Source organism: Solanum lycopersicum, chromosome 6, assembly GCF_036512215.1.
Source record: "Solanum lycopersicum chromosome 6, SLM_r2.1".
NCBI lineage: Eukaryota > Viridiplantae > Streptophyta > Magnoliopsida > Solanales > Solanaceae > Solanum > Solanum lycopersicum.
The window spans coordinates 38767842-38792090 of NC_090805.1; the positions used below are offsets into that span (position 1 = coordinate 38767842).

General features: G+C 35.3%; 1 protein-coding gene and 1 long non-coding RNA gene across 6 annotated transcripts; both read left to right on the forward strand.

Annotated features, from left to right (window-relative positions):
• The first annotated feature begins 3594 nt into the window (after positions 1 to 3594).
• Positions 3595 to 7040, forward strand: LOC104647980 (uncharacterized). The gene is made up of 3 exons (XR_003247209.2): positions 3595 to 3730; positions 6411 to 6585; positions 6766 to 7040. It is a non-coding gene; the product is annotated as an uncharacterized lncRNA (long non-coding RNA).
• Positions 7041 to 9357: 2317 nt separating this feature from the next.
• Positions 9358 to 23384, forward strand: LOC101248488 (BAG-associated GRAM protein 1). 5 transcript variants are annotated; one of them, XM_010323937.4, is made up of 18 exons: positions 9358 to 10015; positions 10852 to 10921; positions 11080 to 11177; positions 11902 to 11977; positions 12155 to 12283; positions 12394 to 12440; positions 13153 to 13270; positions 13378 to 13494; positions 13938 to 13967; positions 14080 to 14179; positions 17068 to 17174; positions 18926 to 19069; positions 19174 to 19278; positions 21687 to 21833; positions 21916 to 21969; positions 22198 to 22261; positions 23014 to 23075; positions 23162 to 23384. In XM_010323937.4, the coding sequence occupies exons 2-18, from the start codon at positions 10871 to 10873 to the stop codon at positions 23333 to 23335; spliced, it is 1623 nt and encodes a 540-aa protein (XP_010322239.1). In that variant the 5' UTR covers positions 9358 to 10015; positions 10852 to 10870; the 3' UTR covers positions 23336 to 23384. The 5 variants fall into 5 exon arrangements, with proteins under 5 accessions (XP_010322239.1, XP_004241139.1, XP_010322238.1 ...); XM_004241091.4 differs by having other exon boundaries at positions 9608 to 10015; positions 10871 to 10921; XM_010323936.4 differs by lacking the exon at positions 22198 to 22261 and having other exon boundaries at positions 9658 to 10015; positions 10871 to 10921.
• The last annotated feature ends 865 nt before the right edge of the window (positions 23385 to 24249 follow it).

The following is a 24249-nucleotide window of genomic DNA, read 5'->3' on the forward strand; positions in this document are numbered from 1 at the left end:
TTTATTATTTGGAGAAAGTGATGTGTTCTGGAAACTTGTGCTGTTAATAATGTACTACCTTTTCCTGGTAAGTTTAGGGTGTAATTGAAGGATGTTTTTGGCAACAAACTCGTTTAGTCATGTGATTGTTTCTTGTCAGCTTGATAATTATAGATCTGATAGGTGAAATTATGAAATTTAGAACTTCTTGATTGCGTTTGGAATTTTTTTTGTGGTGTGTTGGTACATTTTGTTCCATACGTTCTCTTGTTATGATTGGGGAAAGTGATGTGTTTTGGAAATTTTAGCAGTTCACTAGTGTCCAGTTAATGATGTACTGCATTTTCCTTGTTGCAAACTAACAGTTACTCAGCATAAATAGGGAATCCTCCTCTTGTGGTTTGTAATCTAGCTTTACTTGTCATTTCGCTCTTGAACGTTCCTAGCTGTTCTTGTTACTGTGAACTGGCAGGTAGTCATTTAGTTTGTTATAATCTATTTTATCTAGTCTATAACGAGGATACTACAGTGTTAATCTCAGAGGGAGAGTGGGTCGGTGGGTGGGTTGGTTGTTGATTAAGCCTCTGACCAGTTGTGAATTCAGTTGCATCAAGGAAAATAGTTCTAAGCAAGAGTGGTTTTTTAGCTATTGTGGTTTGGTTATTTTATCCTTATTTTAGTCCTGTGATTCTTTCTGACCAGCTTGAAAATTATAGATCTGATTGATTTATGGTATGAAATTTAAAACTTTTTTATTGTGTTTGGAGTTCTTTTTGGGGTGCGTAGGTCTATTTTTTTCATACGTTCTCTTTTTATGATTTGGGAAGTGATGTGTTCTGGAAATTTGAGCAGGGCATTGGTGTCCTGTTGTCCTGTTATTGATGTTTTACATTTTCCTTGGTGCGTACTAACAGTTGCTTAGGGAGTCCTCTTTTCGTTTGTAATCTGACTTTTCTTGTTATTTCATTCTTGAACATTCGTAGTTGTTCTTCATACTGTGAACTGGCAAGTAGTCATTTAGTTTGTAATCTGTTTAATCTAGGTGTTATTTCGGAGGGAGAGTGGGTCTGTGGGTGAGTTGGTTGTGGATTCCGCCGTTGACCAGTTGTGAATTCTGTTGCATCAACGAATTTAGTTCTAAGCAAAGATTATTTTGGTAGCTGTTGTGGTTTGGTTATTTATATCCTTCTGTGTGTTTTTCGTTCCTATTGGTTTTGGTATTATGATAATGCCTTTTTAATATGATATATTTTTAGTGAGTTAGCATTTTGGGTAGGATTGTTCAATTTCCCTATGCCTTCATGTTCATAAGAACTAAAGGCAGTTTTTATATTTTTCTTTTGCTGATGCTCTGTATTTATTGTGATTAAGTGGCTAAGGAGGGAGGTTTAATATGTTATCTTGCTCAGTTGTTGTGAAATGCTATTGTGTTTTAGATTTTAACCCTCCTTTTGGCCTTCTGTATGAAGCTTCAAATTGATTCTTTTGCGCATTATGGGATGTAGCGTAGACATTTTTGAACATTGTCTATTATCCAGTGCAGAGAATTATAGTTCTCTATATGTTTGTGTGGGGTGGGAGGAGGGGATAATGAGAATATGCGTTCTGGGTGCCTTTTGAGTTTATATGGTTGACTGATCCTGCCGTGTCGGGCTTTATTCCCTGTCTTACCTTTGAAACTGCATTTACCTTGCGAAGATGTATGTTTGTTTGCTACAAGTACTGTGATATTCTTAGTGATAATGGAACAAAATTGAATAGCTATCTTTTGGTGTTTGTGTCTGCAAAAAATTAGTACATCTACTCATATTGGTGTCCTCTAGATGAAGATATCTGTTTTTTTTCCTGCAAGTTGAAGCTTCCTTGAAACTGCTTGTGTAACATGCAGGTTCTAAATTGTCACTGCTCTCTGTTTCTCTAGTGTCTTGTGCTGTTATATTCATCCACACGCTTATGTTCTTACCACTACCAGAGGCGGCTTTATTTAGAGGGACGGTGTAAGCCTAATCTAATAATGTTATTTGATGCTCTGGTATGTGTTATATTATTTGTGCAGTCTACTTCTATATTTTCTTTTGTTTGTTATAACACCAATAAAAGGGGTCTGTATATTAGTATCTGCTATAGAAGGGTTGAGCCATAACAAATGAGAAGCTATCCAACTTCTGTAATGATGTTAGAGATGTTGATCTCCAGTTCCGAGGTTGTTGTTTTTTTGTGCTACTGCTACCATTGTAAGTCTTTCTGGCTTCTAGAAAAAAGAGGTTGTCTGATCTCTAATATGTGATGCTTTGGTCACCTTTGTTCTTTTCATTTGGTGGTGTTCTCCCGCATTGCAGATGTTAGAATCTTTGGACTCTTTTTACCTCAATAAGTAAAGCCGATTCTCTCTCCTCTTGCACTTAAGGTATCCTTTTCTTTCGATATTTAGCAATCACGAATTTGAACAGATGTCCCTGGCAATGTTAAGTAAAGCTAATTTCTCTCTGCTCTTTCGCTTGACGTATCTAGTTATTACTTTCCATATTTAGCAACACAAAATGCAAGAATTCTCTGCTCTTTTAGGGATGTGGCTTTTACGTACTGTTAAGTTTTAAGGTTTATAGTGTTCAATCCGCATCTTCTTTGTATTCTGGCTAGGTCTGAGATGCTCCGTTTGAATGCATATGATGACACACAGTTCCTTATAGGATACGGGTTCTTATCCTCCTTTATTCCTTGCTTTTGTCTACGTGAAAAAGGTGTTAGATTTTTGTTTGCACACAGCTTGCTTAGGTCTTCTGTTTACAGATTAGCAGTCTTATGTGCTTTGGCATCTTTTTTAGATTCACGTTCTTTTGTGTGTTTGTCATCAGTTTTCCAAGTTGTTGCTTTATAAATAGAGTTGGTGTCTGGAGCTGCTTTCTTCATTTTGTTTCAGGTGTTGTGTGATGCCATCTTTCCTAGTTGATCAATATTGATGTTGCTTTTCTTTGTTCTGTGTTTGTCTATTATTTTTCAGGTTTTGATCTTGTGCGGTGTGGTGTGTGGACGGTAATCTTGGTTGTTATGTTGTTAGAATTGGACTTTGATGATATAGATGCTAGTACTTGCACTGGGTACAAGTTCTTGGAATGTTCCTTCCATGGAGAAAATCAGTTTTGCATGTTTCTTTATTGCTTTCATTACTAGTTGTCCGAGTCTGTATGTCCCTGATTTTGTTATGAGGGAATTATTTCCTTTGATCTGAGAGTTATTAGGTACTCCTACTGTCTTTTATGTTTGTCCTTGGATTATTGCTGGAGCTGTATTTTTTTTTGTTTTTGTTTTGTTGCTCAGTAGTCATTGTTTTGGCATAGTTGGTGCATTGTTTTTGTGTGGAACCCTTGTAACTCCGCCTGTCAAGTCACAGCCGGTCCCAAGCCCGGAAAAGGAGGAGGGCAAGCATCAATTGTTTGGAGGTAGTCATTATTCTCTTGATTCTTCCTCTGGATTTGTGAGTTCCTCTCTTATTTAAGTAGCCAAAGTCCTCCATGTTTGCCCTAAGATCATTTGTGTAGTATTATTTTATTTTCATCCCAGTCGACATAAACAAAAGTGGGTACAGGTCCTGCTTTTCCTGCATGGCTTGTAGGCCTCAAATCTACCAGTTCTAAGCCTTGAAAAAAGAGGTGGAAGTGTGTTCAAGGGATATTGCTTCTCCTGCGCACTTAAAGTTGTTGGTGTGTTTTTACTGCGAGCTCTCGGGACGGTGTCCTTCATTCTCAACAAGGTATATGTTTACTTTTTTTGTTCTTATTTAAGAGACTCTCATGTGCAAACTGAGCAGATCTAAAATACTGGTAACTGAACTTACTGGATTTTGAGAGCAATGCCGAATTGGTTTTGCCAGGGTTTTGCTTTGGCATGGTTGGTTAGTTGTGTGCGCACATTGTATTAGATTTGATTGGTGTGGAACTTGAGATTTGGATTTTAGCTGATATGCGTTACTTGAAATTACATCATTGTCGAGTTTTACTAAGTTTAGGCATTTTATCATATATGAGGGGTTGATTTGTCAAGATAAGCAATATGCTTTAAGTGGTGAAATGTGGCTAAATGACCTGAGTTGAAAGTGGGTATATTGAACTGGGCAGATTATGTTAACGAAAGTCCTGGTTCGAGTACTGGGTATCTGGACCTCACAAGTCCCTCATGGGTTCCACCACACAACGTTATCTGTGGAGAAGTGTAACCGTTAGGGTCATTAACCATTGCATTATATCGCATAGCATAATGCTGCAATTATGTTTAGGCTATAGGGAAAAACACAGTGATTGGCAATAAAGATGAACCTTTTGGTACCTATTTTTAAATCTCCCTTTCAAGTCATGATTATGCATTTTATACATGACTAATTAGGAGGATGAATTTAGGATGGAAACTCGAAAAAAAGGGTGTCCTCTATGTGTTAGTCTAGGGAAGATTCTATTATACGTAGCTTAACCTGCTATATTTGCACTAGGCCTGGACTCTTGGAACTAGGAAATGGTCACATAGTCATGGGATATGCCAAATGCAGATTGACAGACAAACAAGCTGAACTAAACCTTAACAAACCTATATGATTTCCCAGTAGGAACTTCACACCTGGACATTCAAATAGTACTGTTACAGCACCCTCCTCCATAGATTTCCCATCTCCAAAAGTAGGGTTTATTGCATAGATTGGGACATAATCAAGATAAGGGCCAGGATCAATGAGAATATATGCCGAAGTCACCTTGCTTTAAGGACTAGACCAAACATAGCAAACCAGAGCCTAACAGCTCAAGTATATGTTCACTGCTTGGAGGAACTTACATCAATTTACCTGGAGTACTTCCTCCATTTTCTCCTCATTACCACACCCTCTCTAGTTAGACGACAAGAAACTAGGAAGATTGCACTCCTGCCCAGTATCGACTCAATTGCATTTGTGTAAGCTAAAGTCAAGGCAAGGCAACACTGAAGTTGTTTACCCCCATACATTTCTTCAAGAGAATTATGTTAACACGGAATAGTCTGATCCCATAAGACACCATCTAATGGATATTCGATTGCAGCAATTTGCATACTCACATTCAACATTACAGTACCTTGGCTAGAAAAAGGAACTAGAAAAACCCAATGTATCCCATTTAGGACATTAATCAAACAAAGCTACATTATCTCGTGGATTGTCCTCCTCATCAGTATTTGATTCTTTCGCATTACCTAACATCGCTTCGCTGTAGGCACCTTGGCATTCAAGCTGACATCTTTATAGAAGTTATCATCGCACTGTAGTTGCAAAGATTTTCTCCCTCGTGGACAATAGTGTTAAGATCAGGAATTTCAGAGCTCATTGTTGCGTGTGACATTTCATCGAACGCCTTATTTTCAGCATTGAAAAAAAGGTGTTGATACCAAATTCACTCTCTCCACTGACTTGGCATTCCTAGTATGAGGTGAGTCCCTGCTTTCAAGAGTTTCAGTCTCAGTATTACTTCCAGTAATCAATGTCAAGGAATACACATTTTTATACGTCTCTGACAATCAAGCACATGGTCTGCCGTTTAGTTGCCAGTTTGATAGGAAGAATCAAGGGCAGTTGATGCTGGAAATGACTAGGAGACACCACAGCTGATTGTAAAACTATAGAGACAGAACTAACACAGTCAAAAATGAACTTGTGATGAATTAGCTAGGCGCCCCACTACATTGTTGTTGGTTTGTTGTTGAAACAGCTGAGCGAATTTACCCTTTTAATCCAAAATTAGCTTGTTGTAAAATAAGCTCCGTGATCAAGGTAGAATGAAGGAAGTGGAAGCCAGGCATTTTTGTCTGAAGTACAACTCGGCCCGAAAAATCTAGCTCTTTGGGTTGCCGTCGCTGCTGAATCTAGGTAGAACATCGCCTTTGTTGGGGTCCGATGGATGAATGCACCAGTGTAACAAATCAGATTCTCAACACAAATAGCATAATACAATCCCTATTGTTTTTGGTTTCCCCTGGTGGTGATTCTGAACTTTATGTTTTTTGTTTTCCTTCGGGTGTGTAGTTAATGTGTCTTCCTTCTTGGGGTCTGTGATGTATTTTTCCTCTACATTGTGGGATGTTGGTTAATCATTTGCAATTGATCAGTTGGTTTTAGTGGAATTGCTTGGGTTTTCATGTGTTGGAACTTGAAAGTTATAAGTGTTATTTTCGGTGAGAGGTTTAGTCATGTAATTGTTTCTGCTATACTTGATAATTAAAGATCTGTTTGGGTGAAGTATGGAATTTAGCACTGCTCAATCGTGTTTGGAGTTATTTTTGAGGTCTGCAGTTGTTCTGGAAATTTGAGCACTGCATAGGGGCGTCGATTTGGACGTGTTGCTTCATCATCTTCTTTTTTTAATTAATACCCGCCAATGTTTCTATTGATTTGATTATTGGTGTCTCCTATGGAGGTTCTTATCCAGGTGTGGTCAGTGGTCTGTGTGGTTATGAATGCATGAGTGAGCGACTCAGATTTCGCATGCAGTTGCTCTTACCTGTTCTGTTTTGTGCCAGATTTCTTGCTATAATAGAACCTTTTAGAGAGTCCAGAGGGTCAATATTCCCCAAGACAGATGTATTTTGAAGGTAACTTAATTGGGTACTTATACAATTCTTCTTCCAATCATACATGTTGCTTTACTTTCTTCCTTAATGAGAATATGCATAGAGGTTCTGGGTGCTTTTTGTGTTTTCTTGTCAACCCTGCAATCTCAGGCTTGATTCCCTGACTACCTTTGACATTGCATTTACCTTGCCTGTTTGTAGGTCCACCAGATCATTTTTGTAGGTGCGACTGTGTGTGAAAATAATTGTTTGGTTGCTACAAGTTACACTGGTGATATTCTTAGCGATAACAGAACAAGACTGATTAGCGTATCTTTTGGTGTTTGTGTCTGCGAAAATTTAGTATGTCTACTCATATTAGTGTCCTTTGGCCTGTTTTTTCCCTGCAAATTGAAGTTTCCTTGATACTACTTGTAACATGAAGGTTCTCAACTGGCTCTACTCTCTGTTTCTCTAGTGTTTCCTGCTGTTATATTCATCCACGTGCTTATTTCTTGCCATTACCAGAAGCAGATAGTGTTAGTCTAATCTAACAATGTTATTTGGTGCTCTGGTATGCGTCTATGTTGCTCGGACTCTTCAAAAAATGCCAATGGGTGCGTGTCGGATTTGCCAAAAGTAGTATATTTTTGAATAATCCGAGGGGTGCGACATCAAAAATGAAGAGTCCGCGCAACTAAGGTTATTTGTTCAGTCTGCTTCTACATTTTTCTGTTGGTTTGTTATTACACCAAAGAAAGGGGTCTGTGCACCAATATGTGCTATACAAGGATTGAGCCATAACAAACTATGATAAGACATTCGGTCCCAGTTATCAAGATGGCATCAACGGCGATTAGGTGTGACTTGCTAGATAAGGGAAAAAGAAGACGTCCCTCAAAGTCCTATCGTAAACCAAGTTGATTCGTGACTTTTCAATTTCTCATAAGTTCTTAACCATAATTCCACCCCTTTGAATTAGAATAGAAGTAATAATACAATTCCGAATAACTAATCTCGGAATAAGCTAACTGTAATTAATTTTGAAAATGAATTATGATATATCCCTCGTACTAACGGGCTCTTAAATCATAAAGAATTCACTTAGAGTACATAATGGGTTTTGAAGATGAGAAAAGAAAACTTGGTTTTTGCCTACTTTTCGATATATTGTGTTTGGTTAGACAGAATTTACTATTTTTCATAATTACTAAACGTTAAAACTTATATTTCAGCCATAGCATACCATATATAATTTATAAAATAGAATGTGAAAAAATAAAATGTACATAAATCTCATTCTTCATTATAAATAATTGTAAAAAAAATTGTATCTCATAAACTTTTGATGTAAGAAAAAATAATCTAAAAAAATTAGAAAAGACTTAAAAATATCCTAAATTATCCGAAATAGCTCATATTTATTATTAAACTATATTTCGGTTTAAAACTATCTTTTCTGTCATACTATTGATCCTTAGTGTCAAACACAATTTTGTACAGTATTGCCGCTAAGCTAGTGCTCTATACAAATTATTTCATTTTTTAATTAAGTAACTGTTTTAAATAAGACCACATTAACTAAAATATACAAAATGTTAATGAACTTGGGTATTATGAACGTATTGAGCACACTTTACCATTGAGCTACGGCTCAATAGTAGTTTTGAGAGTGTTCAAAATACTTAATATAACAATATAAAGGAAGATTTGGGTTGTATATATAACGAAATTGTCCGACGAAGGGTGTTCAATTGGACACCTTGGAGCAACTATAGCTCCGCCCCTGGGGTCAAAAAAACCCTTCTTATTAACAAACATTGTTAAATGCTATTGGGATATCATGTCATATTGCACGCCAATAGGGATTTACTGCCACATAGACTAAACGAAAAAAATGGTTACTATCCAAAATACTTCATATTTATCCTTAAACTATATTTTAACTCAAAATTATTCTTCTCGTATAACTATTGGATCAAAAGTATCATTTTTATTAGCGGAAGTTGTTAAATGTCATGTGGATGTCATATTACACGCTAAGAAGGTTCCACTGCCAAATAGACTAAGTGGCTGTGAAATCCTATTGGCGTGCCATGTGACATTCACATGACATTTAATAACTTCTGTTAATAAAGAAACTTTTAACCCAATAATTCAACAAAAATAATAGATTTAAGCTGAAATATAATTTAAAAATATATATATATATATATATATATATATTTCAAATAATTTAAAAATATTATTAACCCTTAAATTAAACTCATTAATATTAAATGGTGAATCTGGATCCACATGTTGATAAAACAAGTTAATAGTAGCCCTTTTAAGCTGTGCGCCGTGCCATCATAATGATTATTCTCTCTTAGCCATCATTGTCCACACCTCGTCCAATGCTTTTGCTTTTCCACAAATTACAAAAATAAATAAATATCACCCATTATTTTTATAATCACTTTTTTATTCACAAGTGCATAACTAATATTGCCATTTCCTATCCAGTTGTCCACTTTAGAAAATACACACATATTAAGAATATAGAAAGTTATAATTCTACCCTTATTAAATATGATTTCAAAAACAATAAATTAAAACTTAAAAATTTTCAAGAAATTTAAATAAGAGTATAATAAAAAAAAATTATCATTTTTTGATTTGTCAAAATAGACAAGTAAATAGAAATATGTAAAAAAAAAATATAGACAAGTAAATAAAGACCGAGACAGAATTAAAATTAGTGTCGGTATAATAGACATGGATTCACCTTCAACTTTTTTATCTATTTATTTTATCCATAATTTAAATGCTAACAAAAACAAAAGTTGAAATTCAGCAAAAACTCACATGGAAAAAGGGAACAAGTAACCAATATGCTATTTGAATCATCATACCAATTCCCGTAATATTTTATAGTCGTTAGAAGTCTTCAAATCTCCATAATACCCCTAAACTCTCGTTATATTTTCATTAAACCCTCCGCTAAACACTTCTACAATGACCAAAAAAGCAACAGGGCTAAAATCGTCATTTTAAATTCTGTATTTATAATCACGCCTCCCACGCTCCCTCCCTTTTTCCCCCTTTTTGCGTCTTTCTCTCTCTCACACACACACACTGACACTGTTTATTGTTTATTCACAGAAAAGAAGAAGAAGAAGAAGAATGTCTCTGCTCTAAATTATGGTTATATTAAACCTGCAAGGAGTTTTTCTTCTTATTTACTCCTTCTGCATTTTATTTTTTTCGGTGTAATCTGGAGGAATAGATGATAGTGGAGGCAGCGTTGGAGTTTTTCTTGCCGTCGTGGTGGGAGGTGCAAGTTGCCGTCGCCGCCGCGTCCTTCGTCATCCTCTCTTGCTGGTTCTTCAACCTCGGCGGAGGTGATATAGTTGATTATCGCCCTCGGGTTGACGGTTCTCCGACTGTCAGAAGTGAGAAAGTGGAGGATGATCCAGCATGTAGGGCTAGTGTAAGTACAGTCTACTATGTATATACACACACACGCACACATACATACATAATAGTTTATTTTTACTATTTCAAAATTATGTATCTCCCTGTATTACTATCCTGTTTTAATTGAGTTTAGTTAAAGTGAGGATTAGGAATTGTAATTTGTGAAGAAATTATATTCCAATTAGGAAGTTTAGAATATGAAGTAGTAGATCACTGCTAAAGCGTTCTCGATAGAGGTGTGATGATATTTAATAAAATTTTAAGTTAAAAAAAATGAATCACTTGTAGAGTTGATCTAAAGTGTCATGTGTGATTGTCGATTAAATGATAAGCTGAAATTTGATTTCGCATGGACTAATTTTCATTAATTCTGATTTGGAATGACCAATATAAGAAGTTATAACGGAACTAAGTAATTAAGCTTTGGAGACTATAATATTTCTCGTAGTTTTTGTTTGTACTTAGCTTAATCTTGAAAAGCATCCATAGAGCATGGTTTTGTTATATATAGTTCATGGAAAGGAGCTAAGGAGCAAATGTATGATTATGTACATTCTGAATTCTTACTGAGAATATTCTTTCCAAGTCAAAACAAATTCAGCTTGAGCAGAGTTATTAAATTGCATGCAACTTCTTATATAGTTATAATACTGTACCATTCGTGAAGGCTAACTGTACTTGATTATTATCTGTTCGGCAACACAAACTATATGTTAAGCTTCTCAAGAATCCTCAATGGTCCGTAACTAGTAGGAATTTCCAATGTTCTTAGAAAGAAAATTCCCCTTGATAATTTATAAACTTATGTTTCGTTTTCATCATGTAATTTTCCACTTCTTTGACGTGCAGTTGTGCACTTATTTTGTAGATGAGCCAGTTAAAAGGAGATTCTCAAACTACTTCTGCCTATCTAATCAAGGTATATTTGTATTCCATGTTCATGCACTTATAACTCGTATATCTAGATTTGGTGTTGTACAACATTACTGTTACTTGAAGTGTTAATTGCACTAATTATTCATGTGATGGCCTATATCTGCAACTTGTAGTTGACTGCTACTCTTTCTTATATTTCAGGTTGAACTGTTAGCTGCTAAAAATCTTACTGCTGCTAATTTGAATGGGACTTCAGATCCATATGCAATCATCAGTTGTGGCTCACAAAAGAGATTTAGGTGATTATGTCTATTTTTATTATCCTATTGTCTTGGGTTGGTGGTATAAATAGTTTGTCTTGTCTAGGTGTAGTTATGCATATGGTTTTCTATTATTGTTGATTATATAACCAACTTGCATCATCAAATACCACATTTGTCATAATGTTGTTCAGAGGATATATATCTTTATACACTTACGTATAATAGATGATAAAACATTACTGGTGTTGATTTGTTCCATTATGATTGATATTCAGTTTTGCTTAGACAAGGATGCCTCTTTTATTTTGGTCAATTTATTCATCTTAGTTGGTTTCCTTTTATTGGTAGTGCATGCTAGTCTAGTACCAGATATGATTGTGTTTTAGGTACTTGTGATCTTTGAGTTCTTATCAATTTATTCTTATGGGAATAAACAATAGTATAAACAACTATGATGACGCTCATAATAGTGTCCAAATTAGATGAACTCCTTTTGACATGATATAAAGGAGAGAACAGATGAACAACTTTTTATATTTATTTTGTTGGTTAGCCTTAATTTTGAGACGATCTTTTTCTCTAATAGATGTATTGGTAGTTCAAGTCAAGGTCAACTGTAAGATAACCCTTTTTTTTAGTGGATTGTTGTCAACAATATCTGCGACGAGGCTTGGGTAGTTCCAGAAAGTTGTGATACAATATGTTCAGATGCTTATCGCTCTTGTATTATACACAAGTTATACTCTTCTTAGTGTTGCAGTTCAATGGTTCCTGGTTCAAGAAATCCTATGTGGGGGGAGGAGTTCAACTTCTCTGTTGATGAGCTTCCAGTAGAGGTAGCTATCCAGAATTTTTTTGACATAAAGCACAAACTTAGTGCAATGTGTGTTCTGTAATCCTCTTCAGATTTACTTTTATGTATTTGTCGTTTGATTATTTAAACGTTTAATATTACATTGGCTTCGTGTTTTTATTTTCTTTCATAATAATTCATTTACTTGATTGTTTGACAGATTAACGTGACAATATATGACTGGGATATAATTTGGAAAAATGCTATTCTTGGTTCAGTAATGATACCTGTTGAAAATGAAGGTCAAACTGATGCGGAATGGCATACCCTGGACAGTTCATCAGGACAGGTATTATTGATTACTACCTCTTTGCTTTCAATAAACGCAACATTTTCTCTTTGGTGGTTTTGGAGGTTAGCTTTTAGAAAATTATGGCCGTTATCTTTTTTCTTTTTCAGGTTTATCTTCATATTAAAACATCAAAAATCAATGTCAAATCTTTAAGGTGCTGCTTTTCTCCCCTTATTGGTAGTACCTTAGGCTATTTCTTATTTGAATTTTGACTGTTGTTTATGAGACTAGTGTCAGTTATTAGAATACATAATAAGCTATTCTTCCTTCATAGGGCTCCTTCTTTTTGGTCCACGGTGGCTACATCAGCATGTACATACTCTTACTACAAGTGGAGTTGGGTATTTACGTGCAATTAGGAATTTTATGATAGTATTTCCTATCAAGAATGTGTATCATTGTGGCGATGAAGAAAACGAAACAGTTAAACTAATCTTACTTTCTCCCACCCTCCTAAAATTTTGCTTCTTATGTGAGCTATTATAAAGCATGTTGTAGCTCGACTTTATACAAGTTTAAGTGTCTATTTGTCACATCCAAAGTTGAAGCCAAGTTAAAGGGCACATTTATGTGTTATGCCTATATTTATTCTAGCTTCATTTTCTATGTTTAGATGACACTTATAGTTCAGAAAAAAAGAATTAAGTTAAAGCAACATTACAACTTATGAGCATTACTACACTCTGTGAAGTGTCATATGGGACTTGTTTTAGATCAATTTTTGTTTTAATTATTAGAAGATTCTTGATTTGTCAGAGAGAAATTTATGTAAATCCTTCCGGTGGATCACTGTTCCGTAAAAGATTAATATTCATCTTAACTAGAAGATAAGAATCTTATTCCCCCTTCTTCATTGGTTGGTTTAGAGGTTTGAATGGCTACGCTAATGCTCGTAGAAGGATCACTTTGGATAAACAAGGACCTACTGTAGTTCATCAGAAACCTGGGCCTCTGCAAACAATATTTGATCTCCCTGCTGATGAGGCAAGAGCTAATTTTTTTACTGATAAATTACTCTTGGATTGGAAGAACTTTAAGTTGGAAAATTTGGACTGTTGTGAGTCGGTTGCTAATCATTGTAGTTATTTCAGGTTGTCAAACATAGTTATTCATGTGCTCTCGAAAGGTCATTCTTGTATCATGGCCGTATATATGTCTCAACATGGCATATCTGCTTCCACTCAAATGTATTTTCAAAGCAAATAAAGGTCAGATCCATCTTTTAATTGTACTTCCTAAGTTTCAACTCTTTGAATCTGCTTTTATCTTAACTTTTCTAAGTTGAATGCTTGTCAATTTGATTTATCCACTGAATATTTATGCCATCAAGAATCCTAGTTCAAAATTTTAAAATGTCACCTTACCCTGTGGATTTTTTTGAAATTGGAGCATGGTTAATGGTTTGTGTTGTGTGTGTATATGGGTGGGGGGGGGGGGGCGCAGATCACCATAAAATGGTCTCTCCTTTGGTGTTGGATTAGAGACTATTTCTTTTTGTTATATTCTCAAGGTTATGTGGATGTGTACCCTATTCTTCCTGTTCTTAGCATAGAAATAACTGGTCACAACTGTACTTTTTCGATATTTGGTAATTAATCTCAATTATGCTGGAAATTTGTTAGCATATTTGACTGCAGTTCTGCATTTACAGGTAATTATTCCTTTTGCAGAAATAGATGAGGTACGATATTCTCTTTATTTGTTTTCAAATACTATTGTTTCCAAGTTGTCAATATTCTCAGAATGTTTATTTGGGCCATTTGCGGGAAATCAGCAAGAATACTTTCTTTCAGATTAGGAGGAGCCAGCATGCATTTGTTAATCCTGCTGTTACAGTAATTCTCCGCATGGGTGCTGGTGGCCATGGGGTGCCTCCTCTAGGAAATCCTGATGGTTAGTATTCTAATTAGATCTTTTAACTTTATTTTCCGTTTATTAGGAACACATCTTCCTCTTGTTTTAAGAGAACTGGGAAGTTTGGCTTGCTGTGAGTGAGCTTCTCCTTGATAGGTCTTACGTTATGATGTGTTAGGAGGATATTCTATGATAGTCATAGAACCATTAGCACTGCTATTGTTGTCATGCGAGTCTAGAAGTTCTACCGAAGTACTTAATCCATCCTAAAATTCATGTTCTTCTTTCCCCATTAAGACCAAAATAATGTGAACGTCTCAAGAAACTAAAATTTTACCATACACTATATAACATAACTTGATCCGAGGGTCTATCAGAAACAACATCTCTATCTTTCAAGGTAGGTTTAAGGTCTGCGTACACACCATCCTCCTCAGACCCCACTTGTGGAATTACACTGGGTATGTTGTTATTGTAATACTATAACATAGCATGGAGCCTTTTTTTCCCTTGAACTTGTGAATATTGTCGATATGAAAGGGGGCTTTGAAGCAACGGTAAAATTGTCTCTGTGAATCTATAGTCACAAGTTCAATTCGTGGAAGCAATCATTATTGCTTGCATTAGGGTAGGTTGTCTACATGGCCTTCCCCTGAACCTTGCTGATGCGGGATGCTTTGCACGTTGGGCTACCCTTTAATATTGTTGATACAACAAGTTCCAAGAATAAATAAGCAAAGTACATGATATAAAAGAACACTAGATGTTTATACTAGTTTGGATCACCGATGTGGTGCCTAGTCCAGTCCACTTGGGTTTCAAGAGTTTCCTTTAGAGCTTGAGGAGAACTTAGGTGATACAAAGATTTGAACCTAAACTCCTAACTGATATGCAAATCAGATCTATTATTTTGACACAGCCTCTACCTGTATAACCCACACTCAGAATCTTTCTTTCTCCTTTCTTTTTCAATTGTTCACTCAAATTTGTACAAATCTTTCAATACACTCAGAATCTTTCTTTCTCCTTTCTTTTTCAATTGTTCACTCAAATTTGTACAAAACTTTATGAAAGATGAAAGCAGATTACAACATAAGTTCAAGTGAAGTTGCGCTCGTTCAGTTGTTGAGTAATGCGACCAATTTAGCTCTAATAGGAAAACCCAAGGCGTTTCCATCGATCAAGTTTTGTAACGTATCCTTGATTGAGAATATCTTTCATGATTGAGTGATAGCAACGTCTAGTCTGCCTTGAAACAGAGTCGTAGTTTCTTTCAGTAAGCTGGTGTGTGCCTTGGCTTATATCTTTGAGATCACATGGTGATCTTCCTTGATTTGCTTCTCATGATCTTCTTGTCATCTTGGTCGACTGAGTTTGTCTTTTCCTTTTTGGCTTCATACAAATGGATTCGGTCTCTAGTTAGATTAATATGATTGAGTCAATCGCTAAGATTGATTTGATTGAATCAATCTCCTCCTCAAGTGATGTTGCTGATCAATCTCACAGATTTTGTTCCTCAATTTCCTTCTTTGATTAAGATCCAGTAATGTCAGACGAAAATCAAACTTGATTTGATTCCTTGAATCACTTGATTTGCCGCTCTTGCTTTACTTGCTATTTTTATGAGTGAAACCTGTTTTTCCTTTTTAGCTTCAATCCCGATTGATTTGAATGGATGAATATCCGGTTAGATTGATTTGAGTGAATCAATCTTCTTCTTAAGTGATGGTTGTGGATATGATGTTTGATGCATGAATCTTCAAGATTTTGTGTATCTAATACAAATACACTAGTCCTGATTTCTGTGACACGAGGTAATTTGTTATTATGCAAAACATTATAAGTTAACAGTTTGTACTTAATGAAAGTCTTAATCTTAAATATTCAATTTTCAGTCATGAAGTCCGTTTGTTTTCAAGGTTTGAATCTTAATCATTCAAGATCTTAATCATTGAGTGTGTTTGCTATTCTTATTTTACAGCCACTTAATGGATCTGAATAGGTCTGAATGATTAAGATCTATAACAAAGTCTTAATATCATTAAGATGATACTTCACCACTACTCCATCTATTTTCACCCACCACCCACAACTGCCACCATTTGTCAATCATTACCACCAACCATCCTAAGCCCAACAACTATCACCATTATAGTCGATCACCAAAATCATCACCATTAGTCATCATTTGCAATCATCACCGCCTCAACCGTTATTACATCCATTAAGCCTATCGATAATTGCCATCATTAATCAACATTATATACCGCTAACCGCAATCATCATTCACTGACACCATTAGCTATCAGTAGCATTCCACTACTAATTATTAGATGCCACCACTACCAACCACAGTTAATCACTACTATGAACCACTATATCATTAGATACTATCCACAACCACCACAATCAGTCATCATCATCCTAAATTTCACACACAATCACAATCGTTAGTCATCACTAACATCAATTATCATATAAAAAAATTAAAATATTTTTATTGATATAATATTACATCAATTTAAATTTTATGTAAATTTTACATGTATTGGATTTTAAACAAAGATAATTTTTATACATTTAGATGTTGAGAAAACAAACAGTCCTTTAGTATTCAGATCTTAATGCAACATTTTAATATTTAGATGTGTATTAGGATTCATGCGCATCTTAATATTCAGATGTGCATTTAGTCTAGCATTCAGTTTTAGACGTTTTAATCTTAATAAAATCAAAAAATTGCCTATTTGCGGATATGTTTCTCTATTACCATGAAACTTCTCTGTTACATGACTGAAAACTGGATATTTAATTTCAAGACGAAGGGAAGTGGCTTATTTTGCTCATGCTAGATAGTTGACTTTGAAATTGATATTCTGGATATATTATGGTCGATGTGCTAGTCACCTTTCTTTCTTTGATCTCAGGTAGAGTAAGATATAAATTTGCATCTTTTTGGAATAGGAATCATGCATTGAGATCGTTGCAACGTTCAGCAGATAATTGTCATGACATACTAGAAGCTGAAAAGAAGGTTATATTATTAATTGTATTTGTGCTTTTGGCTAAGCTCTTTTCTGATTGTTATCTGAGACAACAAGCAGTCCTAGTTATCATATATCCGTAATGAATATTGATACAACCACCAGCAATAAATTGAAGATTTTAGCTTAGCTGTCTTCAAAATATTTCTGTAGTCAATAAAAGAGGTATTCTGAATATTGAGATGTATGAGATGGTTGAATGTGTTAGCGTTCATCACAAGTGGATTTTCCTTCGGTTGAATATCTTGTTAGTTGCACCACTGAGCGTAAAGAAAGATGCTTATTATGTTTGTGGAACTTCCTTGACTAATTTCTATTTATCGAAAATAGTTGCAAATAGGAAAAATTACTTCAATGAATACATTTTAATAAATAATTACTAATTTTAGCGATACTTTTCATTTATTACCATTTATAGCAACAAATAACAATACTATGATAAATCTGCAATATGTATTAAAAGTGAATTATGTATGCAATATATATGTATTAAACTTGTATTACATGTGTTTTATAAACTGTTTTCTGTAATATGAATTAAAGTTGTATTATAGATGTATTAAAAGTGATCAAGTGAAAAAAATTATTATTGCTATAAATGGTAAATATTTTCTTAATATTGTATATTTATGTAAGTTTCCCTTGCAAATATCTCATCTAAAAAGCTTAAGTTGTTAGAGAGAGCACATTTTTGTTTATTAATTATGCCTTCTACTAGTGAACCGAATATCGAGCCATGGCTATTGCGACTAGTGAGCTTATATGGACCAAACAACTATAGAAAGAACTGAAGTTTTGAGAGACTACCCGAATTGAACTTATCTATGATAACCGGGCTACACCCTGTATTGCTTTCAATCAAGTATTCTATGAGAATATACAAGCATATAGATATTGATTATCACTTTGTTGGAGAAAAGATACTCTCATTCTCTGGATATATTGCCACGAGCTTTATAAAGTCCAGCGATCAGTTTGCTATATACATACCAAACTCTCATAGGTCCTTGAGTTAGTTATGTATGTAACCAGCTCAACTCATATGAAGTGTATGCAATAACTTGAGGGGGAGTGTAAGATAGAAGATGAGCTAGTTTAGTTTTGTATAATGTACCATATTGGACAAGTGGAAATATTTTCATTGGAACTTCTGTATATAAGTAGATAGAAGCATGAGTCCTAATATGCCACACATTACCATAAACTCTTCCTCTCGTTTATATTTCTCACATGGTATCAAAGCCAAATTCATCCATGTTATTATGTGTCACAATGTTCGGCCCTATATTATGTGTCCACACTCTCGTTGTCAGGCCTGGGTGTGGGTGGGTGCTAACTGTCCCATATTGATGGAGGATTTGGATTGTTTGTCTTCTATGGTTTTGGCAATCGCAATCCTATAAAAAAATTTCCAAGACCATATATCTGAGCACAATTGCGAAGGATATAAAAGTACTGCTTTGTCTGGTAGACATCAGTTTTTGCTGATCTACTTCTATTCTCCTTTAATAAATGCAATTATATTTACCTGTAAGCTTCTTGAATCAACATTCAGATTCGTTATTTATATTGGCATTTATTGTATTCTCTATTACAGCCGGAACATGAGAAACATTTTCTTTATTTAGGTTCATATTTTCTGTAACCTTGTTTTTACTTTTACATTTTAAATTGTATCTGTCTGTTAGAGTTGGCTTTGCATGATTTCTTTCCTATTTTAAATGTTTCTTTCTCTTTGTAGGAGATGGAACAGTCAGCATTGCGTGCACATAGCAGCTCAGTTAAAGGATGTAAAAAGATGGAAATAAATCAGGAAGAAAGTGTGACCAAAATTCAGAAATCGCAACCATTTATTAAAGAAGAAGTCCTCTCTAGTGTAGATAATGTAAGTCCTCTCTGGTATATATAATGTACGTAGGATATTTAATCTTACTTTTTGGGACTAGAACTCCTTTCTCCAAGATTTATGACACTCCTGAAATTTGCAAGGATGGTTTGACATGCACAGCCGAGCAATTTTTTGACTTGCTATTGGCTGATGGTTCAAATTTCACTAATGAGTACCGTGCAGCAGGGAAAGATTTCAATCTCAAGGTAAGCCCCACATTTCGTTGACTACAGCATGTTTCCAGTTCATGCTTCTTTAGGCCTTTCTGGTTCGGCTTTAACTTCCAGCTACACTCTTGAGGTTTTTCTTATATCTTCCTTTATAGGGGGCCTTTGGCCATGAAAACTGTATTTGAAAAAATTAGCTTTGTTTTCAGAGTGAAATTATATTTGAAAATTGGAGTTGTGTTTGGCCATGAATATAAACTGGAGTTAGTTTTGATTTTTTTTAGTAAATTAGAGTGAAAGCAGCTTTTTGGTGTTCTTCAAATTCCAGAATTCAAGAATTTTATGGCCAACCTCCCCCTATATAATATCTCCTCCTCTCTTTTTCTTGTGTGTGAGCGAAGAGGTTTGATAAGTACCGGTCTCTCGCGGTTTTCTTTTGTTGAGTTAAGGTGTATCTCACCTAAAATGCTCTGGGGGATGGACCTGGCTAAAGGTAGTACCGTCTACCAACTTGGCAAAAAGTAACTACCAAGTGAAAAAAGGAAAAGCTCAAAATCTGGCCATTCCAATTATCAGGTTACACCTCCTGTTGTGCAGTTCTCGGTATCTTTTTACAATTGAAAATCAAGATTAGGCAGAAAGAAGTGAACATGATCATGTTCAACATCTCTATAAGTGATGGAAAGTGTTAAATGTGACAGTGCATAAAGTGTAATGCAGTGCAGATATGCCCAGGCCTCTTGAAATGGATTGAAGAGGTTAAAGGGAAAGGTAATGGATAAATTGAAGGTATTCTGAAGGAAGAGATCAAGGTTGTTTTATGGGGTGATGAAATTTTGGAAGAGGTTAGCAAAGAAAAAGAAAAATCTCAAGGAAATACTCTTAGGTCACTTGGACATTGCACCACAAAGTTAAACTGCATCTCACAATCCAAAAAAAAACAATACTTGGTGGCAAGGGGGCTCCCCATCAATATGTCAATCAATATCAATATGTATTGTCTTATCTTGGGACACTGAGGGTTTTGTTCTCTTAAGCCTTAAACCAAAAGGCTTCTCGACAGTGGAATCCTGAACTCTCCCTTATATAAACCCGAACTTCCTCCTCCTATTCCAATGTGGGATTAGCCTAAGACGAGGTTCACTGCAAACCTCCTTTTCGAATTCAACTGCCAACGGTCCATGACTGTGAAGCTTGCCTTAAGCAACTCAGGATGGGAGGGGAAAGTTATAGCCCATATAAATGCAAGCGTAGGATTCAACTATTGAGCTGCCTTTTGGGATAAAGTCCAAGGGAACAAAACTTTGAGGTTCTAAAGGTTGGCTCAGAGCTAACAACACCATGGAAATATGCTTGAACAGTTACATGTGGTATCAAAGCCATTACCTCCCCTAGTATGATGGTCGGGCATACCTTAGAAAGACACTAAATCCCCATGGATTAAAGTGTAATAGCCCATGGATTGCTGGCAGTTGAACTACAGAAGGGAGTTCCCTATGAAACTTGTTTTATGCAAATTTTACGTTAGAATGGGAGGGGACAGTTAGGAACCATATGAGGGAGAGATGAGGACTCAACTATCGAGGTGCCTTCTGGGTTAAATTCAAAGGGAGCAAAACCTTGAGGCCACAAAGGTTGGGCCAGAGCTAACAATACCTTGGCAATTAGGCTTGAACCATCACATGTGGTATCAAAGCCGTTTTTTCCTAGTATGATGGTGTGACAAATCTCAGCAAAGATGCTGAGTCCCTAAGAGGGTGAGGTGTAATAGGAACTAGATAAGGGTCGTTATGAAGCTTGCTTTAGACAAATCTCACATCGGAATGGGAGAGGAAAGTTAGGGCTCACATAAGAGTGAATTCAGACCAACTATTGTGGCATCTTCTGGATTAAAACCCAGAACTACAAAATCATGAGGCACCAAACTCTAATGGTTGGTTTGGAGCTGACAATAACTAGGTAGTTATTTCTGGACCTTTACACAGTAGTGGAGGAAGAAGAGTAGAATTATCTATTTATCAGTTAGAATTTTATAGCTTATTAATACAGCTAGCAGTCTTTTCACCTAAGTTTCTTCAAGTCTGACTTATGTGCTCCTTATGTGCACCACCTTTGAATTGGCTTTGTCAGTAATTTTCAACTTAACATTGAGGTCTTTAATCATGAAAGATAGTATAGAAACAAAGAAACTTTATAACACAAAAAGAAAGTGACTTCAAGATTATGAAACTTATTGTAGAGAATTTTCATCATCTTTGTGAGACTGTAGCTGACCTCAACTTGTTTGGGTCTGTGGGTTAGTAGTTGTATTTAGTTTTGCTAAGAGCTAGAGTAACACGAAGAGCTAAATTACTCTAGCTCCATTGTGCCTTTCACATCTCAATAGCAATTTTTTTACTTAGTTGCTTTAGCTCGAGTTAAATACTGAATGTCTTTCATTTTCTTAGATTGGTCAATGGAATTCTGCTGATGATTATGATGGTCAAGTCAGAGAAATAACATTCAGAACAAAATGTAACAGCCCTATGTGCCCTCCAGATACAGCAGTGACGGAGTATCAGCATGTTGTTTTATCACTGGACAAGAAAACTCTTGTAATTCTAATATCCCACCTTCAATGTTATATGTTACTGGTCACGAAAGTATGCTTAAGACATATTTTAACTTTTCCAATAGGTATTTGAGACTGTGCAACAGGCCCATGATGTTCCGTTTGGGTCATGCTTTGAGGTAATAGTGACTTTGGGTGTCAGGCAACGTTCTTTTCATAGTACACTTCTATGCAACTTTTTATACATGTCAAACCTCCTAGAGATCTCCTTGTTTATCTTAATCCCTGATTAGTTTTGCTATTCAATCAGGTTCACTGTAGGTGGTTTTTAGAAACAACTTCTGAATCAACCTCCTAGAGATCTCCTTGTTTATCTTAATCCCTGATTAGTTTTGCTATTCAATCAGGTTCACTGTAGGTGGTTTTTAGAAACAACTTCTGAATCATTTTGCAGTTTGGACATAAAAGCTGGTAAGTGTCTTCTGTTTTGGTTTCTTGTTCTGCTGGATGCGTACAAGCTGCTATCTATTCATCATCTTTGCATGCCAAAATTAACCTACTGGCCCGGGTCTCTTCTCCCATTTGATGGATTGACCGATTATGTGAATTTTTCACATTCTGAATTTACATCAAAATTCCAATAGCATTTTTTTTATGGGGGGGGGGGGGGGGCATTCTCTTCTGTAATCCTTGATGATAGATTCTTGCAGTGAAGAGGTTTTCAAGTACTATATATCTATCACCAGAACTATGTCTACCATTTTAGAAGTTGACTGGTTACCACTTAAATCCATCTTTAGAGTATCTTTTAACCAATCATTTTGCTTCTCATCTTTGATACTTTTGGAAAAATCATCTGCCTGTCACACCCTAATGCTACACTCTCACAGAACTATGATGGAGTATTGGTACCACAATTGGAATCAAAACAGATCGTAATCTATTTGTCTCTTGCATGTTGAGTTTAGGGCTTCTTAGTGCTTTCACAACGAAAGAGAACTCCACATACGGGAAAAGTTATCTTTTCTGTTGAGTTTCTAGCATGATACAGTCAGTCCAGTGCATAATTTGGGAGCTGCCCATGGAACATCGAATTTCCTTGATAAAAGTTACTCCATTTGAATGATTATGAACATTAGAATGTTCAAAATCCAAAACTTCCAGATTCTTAAGAGTGGAATGTGATATGAAGTTAAACTAACTACCTTTTGCATTTTCAACAGGTGTTCATTTCAAGAAGTGGTGCATTATGCAGTCGAAAATCAAGACAGGAGCTATCAACGAGGTAGTATTATTTTGCATCAGTAAGTTATTCTTATTTTCTGAGACACTGATTTCCTCGTTTACTCTCTTCAATCACCACCTATAAAGTACAAGAAAGAGCTGGCAACCATGCTGGAAGTGGCGCGTTCATTTGTTAAACCAAGAGTATCAGTAAGTGAAATAGAAAATATCATCTACCGATCACAATCCTTGTATGATCATATCACTCTATCTCCACCAAGGAGATCGAATGTTCGTCCATGTATAATTCATGAGTCATGACGATGAAATTCTTCATCTTAATGGAAGACTATATTTTCAGGCGTCTGCACATCTTGTTTTTTTTTTTTTCCAAAATTGCTCTCTTCAATGAATATGCAGCAACAAAATGAGATCTTCTCATATGCACATTGATTATAGTTGGACCTTAAAATTATAAACGTATGAAACACTTTTTGATCTCTATAAAGGTATACAGAATGAATTTATTAAAGTTAGCAAAACTGAACGTGATATATAAAGAAAAAACTATTCTAACTCAAAATATGATAATACCATATGCATTAAATACTATAGTGGTTCTGTAAAGTTGTTAAAAAGACAAGCAAACACGTAACAAGATAGAATAAGGCAGACTATATCGATCGAATTGCCAATTTCAATACGATCACACCCAAAAGTAAAAAAGAAAATAAGATTTATGGATGACAATTCTTAATCACAACCTGAAGTCAAACTATAATCACAACATGAAGTCAAACTATTCCATTTTTAATTTTATTTATTTTGAAATAACGCTACAAATGATTTGTAAATTTTTGGCGTTAATTTTATATTTTTTTTCATATTCTTCTTATTTTTTTATTAATCAATTACTCATTTTCGAAATTTATCCCAAAAAATAAAAATTAACAAAATTGTTGAAAATAGGTCGGATAATTTATTTAAGATGGGACTGATATATGTATCGAATTAGGTGTTTATGACTTTGAATATCTTTCCATTTTCATATAAATGTCATGTGGTAAGGTCAAAATGACATGACAATTCCATGTGGCATTTAAGAAACGAAAAATGAGTTGGACATGTCAAACATGACAACTAAGGCCCATAAGGGCATATTTGGACCAAATTTTTGATGACGAGGACATGACTGAACCAAACTTTAAACGAAGGGTATATCTAGACCTTTTCGA

Excerpts from the sequence above, each read along its gene's own strand:
- LOC101248488 (XM_004241091.4), top strand. The coding sequence starts at position 9,812 with ATGATAGTGGAGGCAGCGTTGGAGTTTTTCTTGCCGTCGTGGTGGGAG. Across the intron at positions 11,178-11,901 it reads GGCTCACAAAAGAGATTTAG|TTCAATGGTTCCTGGTTCAA; the intron begins GTGATTATGTCT and ends TTAGTGTTGCAG. Across the intron at positions 19,279-21,686 it reads GGAAAGATTTCAATCTCAAG|ATTGGTCAATGGAATTCTGC; the intron begins GTAAGCCCCACA and ends TCATTTTCTTAG.